This window comes from Myotis davidii, unplaced genomic scaffold (assembly GCF_000327345.1).
Source record: "Myotis davidii unplaced genomic scaffold, ASM32734v1 scaffold223, whole genome shotgun sequence".
Lineage (NCBI taxonomy): Eukaryota > Metazoa > Chordata > Mammalia > Chiroptera > Vespertilionidae > Myotis > Myotis davidii.
The window spans coordinates 988,302-992,001 of NW_006294609.1; the positions used below are offsets into that span (position 1 = coordinate 988,302).

Consider the following 3,700-nt stretch of genomic DNA (forward strand, 5'->3'; position numbering starts at 1 on the left):
CAGCTGCTACTCCCTGTGGGCAAATTTGTCCTTCGATCTTAGGACCCTAGCTCAGGCCCGACTAGGAGCGCTCCCTGCCCAGGAGGCTCGTGGTCCAGAAGCAATAATACACACAAGGCGCCCTGCCCGGGGCTGTGACAGGCAGTTAGGTCAGCATTTGGGAGGCTTCCTGGACTCTGACCAGTTGGGGCTTTGAGGCAGTACAGCCTGGAGGCAGCAAGAAGTGGGTGCTCCATGAGGCCTCATAGCCTTCAGAGCCTCAGCTGATTTCCGTGGGCACTTCCTGAGATGCTGTGCCTTTGTGTTCCCACAGACCCTATGAATGCACTACAGAGCCTGACTGGCGGACCCGCTGCAGGAGCAGCCGGAATTGGCATGCCTTCTCGGGGCCCAGGACAGTCCCTAGGTGGGATGGGAGGCCTTGGTGCCATGGGGCAGCCAATGCCTCTCTCTGGACAGCCGCCCCCCGGCACCTCAGGGATGGCCCCTCATGGCATGGCTGTTGTGTCCACGGCGACTCCACAGAGTGAGTACCACCATTTTCAGAGAACCTGCCATTTTCTTCGGAAGCGGCATGCATTTTATTCCTTTGCTTAAGGTGGTTGGAGAAGCTCCAAGGAGCTGTCTTTTTATCTTTGTTGGTGTGATGAGAAAAGGCTCCAAGCCTTCTGTGGGCTACCAGAAGAGTTAAGTGACACTGAGGCCCTCTTCCTAGCCCGGGGTGAGAGTGGGGGACTCGGAGGAGGTTGGAGTGATCTGGGGCTCCATCCAAGGGCTTGTATTTTGTAGCTGTAAGAGAAACAGTTATGTCTCAGGAGTGTTCTTGGTCCTGAACAAGTACTGTTAGCATCTCACAGCGCCTAGACTGCCCCGCTCTCAGGAGCCGTCTCTTCCAGTGCTGCCCTTGTCTTTGCACTTCTCTGCAGCACATGGCCCCTTGTCTTCTGTACTCGGCTGCCCCTTCCAGGAGCTGGACTGGAGTGCAGGTCTTTTTTTCTTTCCAGGACCCCTCTCGATGGACCTTGGATAAACATTTACTTAGTACCTGGAATGTACTTCAGGACTTCAAAGTGCTTTGATACTATTTTTCCTTAATAGAACATTTTATTTTTGGAATACTTGAGTCACAGGAAGTTGCAGAGTAGTGCAGAGTTCCCATGTACCCTTCACCTAGCTTCCCCAGTGATAAAATCTTAGTACATCATCAAAACTGAGAAGTGAGCATGGGGACAGTGCTCAACTCGGAGACTATTCAGACGTCAACAGTTCCTACATGCATTCTTGTGCATGCACTTACATGTATGTAGTTCTATGAGATTTTATCATATGTGGAATTGAGTAACCATCAGCACTGTCAGCATGCAGAACTGTTCCATCACCACCAACAAGCTGTTGTATATCTCTTTTTTTAAATTATTTTTTTATTGATTTTTAGAGTGAGAGGAAGTGAGAGGGATAGAGCGATAGAAACTTCGATGAGAGAGACACAATCAGCTGCATCCTGCACACCCCTTACTGGGGATCAAGCACACAACCCTGGCATGTGCCCTGCCTGGGAATCAAACCGTGACTCCCTGGTTCATAGGTTGTCGCTTAACCTATGTCTCTCAGCTGGGGTATCGTATACCTTTTTTTTTTTTTAATATATTTTATTGATTTTAGAGAGGAGGGGAGAGGGAGAGAGAGATAAAAACATCAATGATGGGAGAGAATCATTGATTTGCTGCCTCCTGTATGCCCTCTACTGGGTATTGAGCCTGCAACTTGGGCATATGCCCTTGACCAGAATTAAACCCGGTACCCTTCAGTCTGCAGTCTGACACTCTATCTGCTGAGCCAGCCTGGCTAGGGCTGTTGTATACCTTTTAATAATCACACATGCCCTCCAACCCTAAGCCCTGGCAGTCACTGATCTGATCTCTATAATTGTGTCACTTTGCCAATGTTTTATCAGTGGCATCATATAATGTCTGACTTTTTGAGATTGGCTCTTTTTATTCAGCATAATGCCCTTGAGATCCTCCAAGTTGTATTAATCATTCACTCCTCTTCATTGCTGAGTAGTATTCCATGAGTGTCTCAAGGACTGAGTGTGCTAAGTTTACTTATGCATTCACCCTAGAAGGACATTTGGGTTGTTTCCAGTTTGGGAACATAAAGCTGCTGTGAACACTTGTGTATGGGTTGTGGTGTTTCAATGTATTTTTGTTGTGTATCCCTCATCGTAACCTATGAAGAGGGCCGTGTCATTGCCTCTGCTTTCCCCAGAAGGTAGCATGACCTATAGCTGGGGTCAGACCCAGGCTGCCTGGCCTGAGCGCCCTGTTCTTTGTTGGATTTACCGTATTAGCATTGCCTTGCTCTTCTCAGATGGCACATGTGTTCTCATTCTCACCACTCCTGCACTGGAACCGTCCATCCCCAGCCATCCTCTTCCTCCTCAGGTCTTCATTCTCTTCTCCTTACTGATATCTTGCCATCAGACTCTTAGGTCTTCACTTGGTTCTTCATCTTGAGCTCCTTTGCCCCCCTTTGTCATGCCAGCACACCTGAGACACACACGGGCTAGCTTATGGAAGAATGTGTAAGAGAGGTACCGGCCCCGGCTCCTTCTTACATTATACTCTGGTGTACTGGTTGAGGTTTTTTGTGTTTTTTTTTAACACAAACTTATATTTTATAATAAAAAATAGTTTTAAAATGTGTGAGTTGAGAATGCTCCTATCTATGATTTGTCTTACAGTCTCACACCTATGACTTTGTCAGAAGTTCAGTGGCAAAAGCTTTCATATCTTCCCCAATCTGACCTTGACCCACATCCTGTTTTCAGCTTCAGAAGGACCTGGTCTCCTGTGTGGCACTAGAGGAAGTTTGAAGTGGGCTCTCTACTTTCATGTCCTGCTGCTGCCTCTGGTAGAGACCTTCCCTCCCTACCTTTGACCTCTTGCCTGCCTGGTCTACCTGAAATATGTGTCATGGCCCAATGGGCGTTTGGTCTCCCTTTCTCACATTTTTTCCAAATGCCACTGTGTGATTAAGGCCACTTCAAGCCATAATCCCAGAGGGCAGGGCCTTAGAGGTTTTGCCAGGGTTCTCAAAGGGCAGACTTGTGATAGTCTCCAAGTGACCCAGGTTAGTCATAAGAAACACAAACTTTGACTGTGGGTAAGGCTGTGGGCTGGGGTACAGGGTTTTAGCGAGACTTATCCCTCTGAACATTTTTATTCCTCAATGAATTTTGTATCATGTGCATGTCAAAACCGACTTTAAAAATCAGTCCTATTTCTGGCTGTTTGACAGACTGGGTGCTGAGGAACCCTCCTTCTTCTGGATAACTAGATCCTGGGTAGGCTGCATTTTGGATTGCTGGGCTGGCAGAAGTAGGGGATGCGCTTTCCCTTGCTGTGCCCTGGCTCACTGCAAGATAGGTGACCTGGGGGCTTGCAGTTTTGGGGAACCTCCATCCAGTAGGATTTGTGCTAGGGCCCTTGGCATCCCTAGCACCCCCAGAAGCAAGGGCAGATTGGAGGAGAATGCTTCCAAAATTAGTACTGTTGGAACTGCAGTTAAGGCCAAGCATTGAGCACACAATCAAAGATCAGTAGGTATGAAAGGAAGCAAAGGCACCATGAGGAAGAACAGAAACAATAAACAGATGTGGAAATCCCCAGGGACCACACACACACACACACACACACAC

General features: G+C 48.1%; 1 protein-coding gene across 10 annotated transcripts in view; it reads left to right on the top strand.

Moving 5' to 3' along the window:
• Positions 1-3,700, top strand: part of MED15 (mediator complex subunit 15) — a 62,384-nt gene that overhangs the window by 34,854 nt on the left and 23,830 nt on the right. For 9 of the 10 annotated variants that reach the window (XM_006768840.2, XM_006768842.2, XM_006768841.2 and 6 more), the window contains one exon: positions 314-526. In XM_006768840.2, coding sequence (XP_006768903.1) covers positions 314-526 — 213 coding nt within the window. Of the gene's footprint in view, positions 1-313; positions 527-3,700 lie in introns of those variants that run through there. The other variant, XM_015567304.1, reaches the window with a different exon arrangement.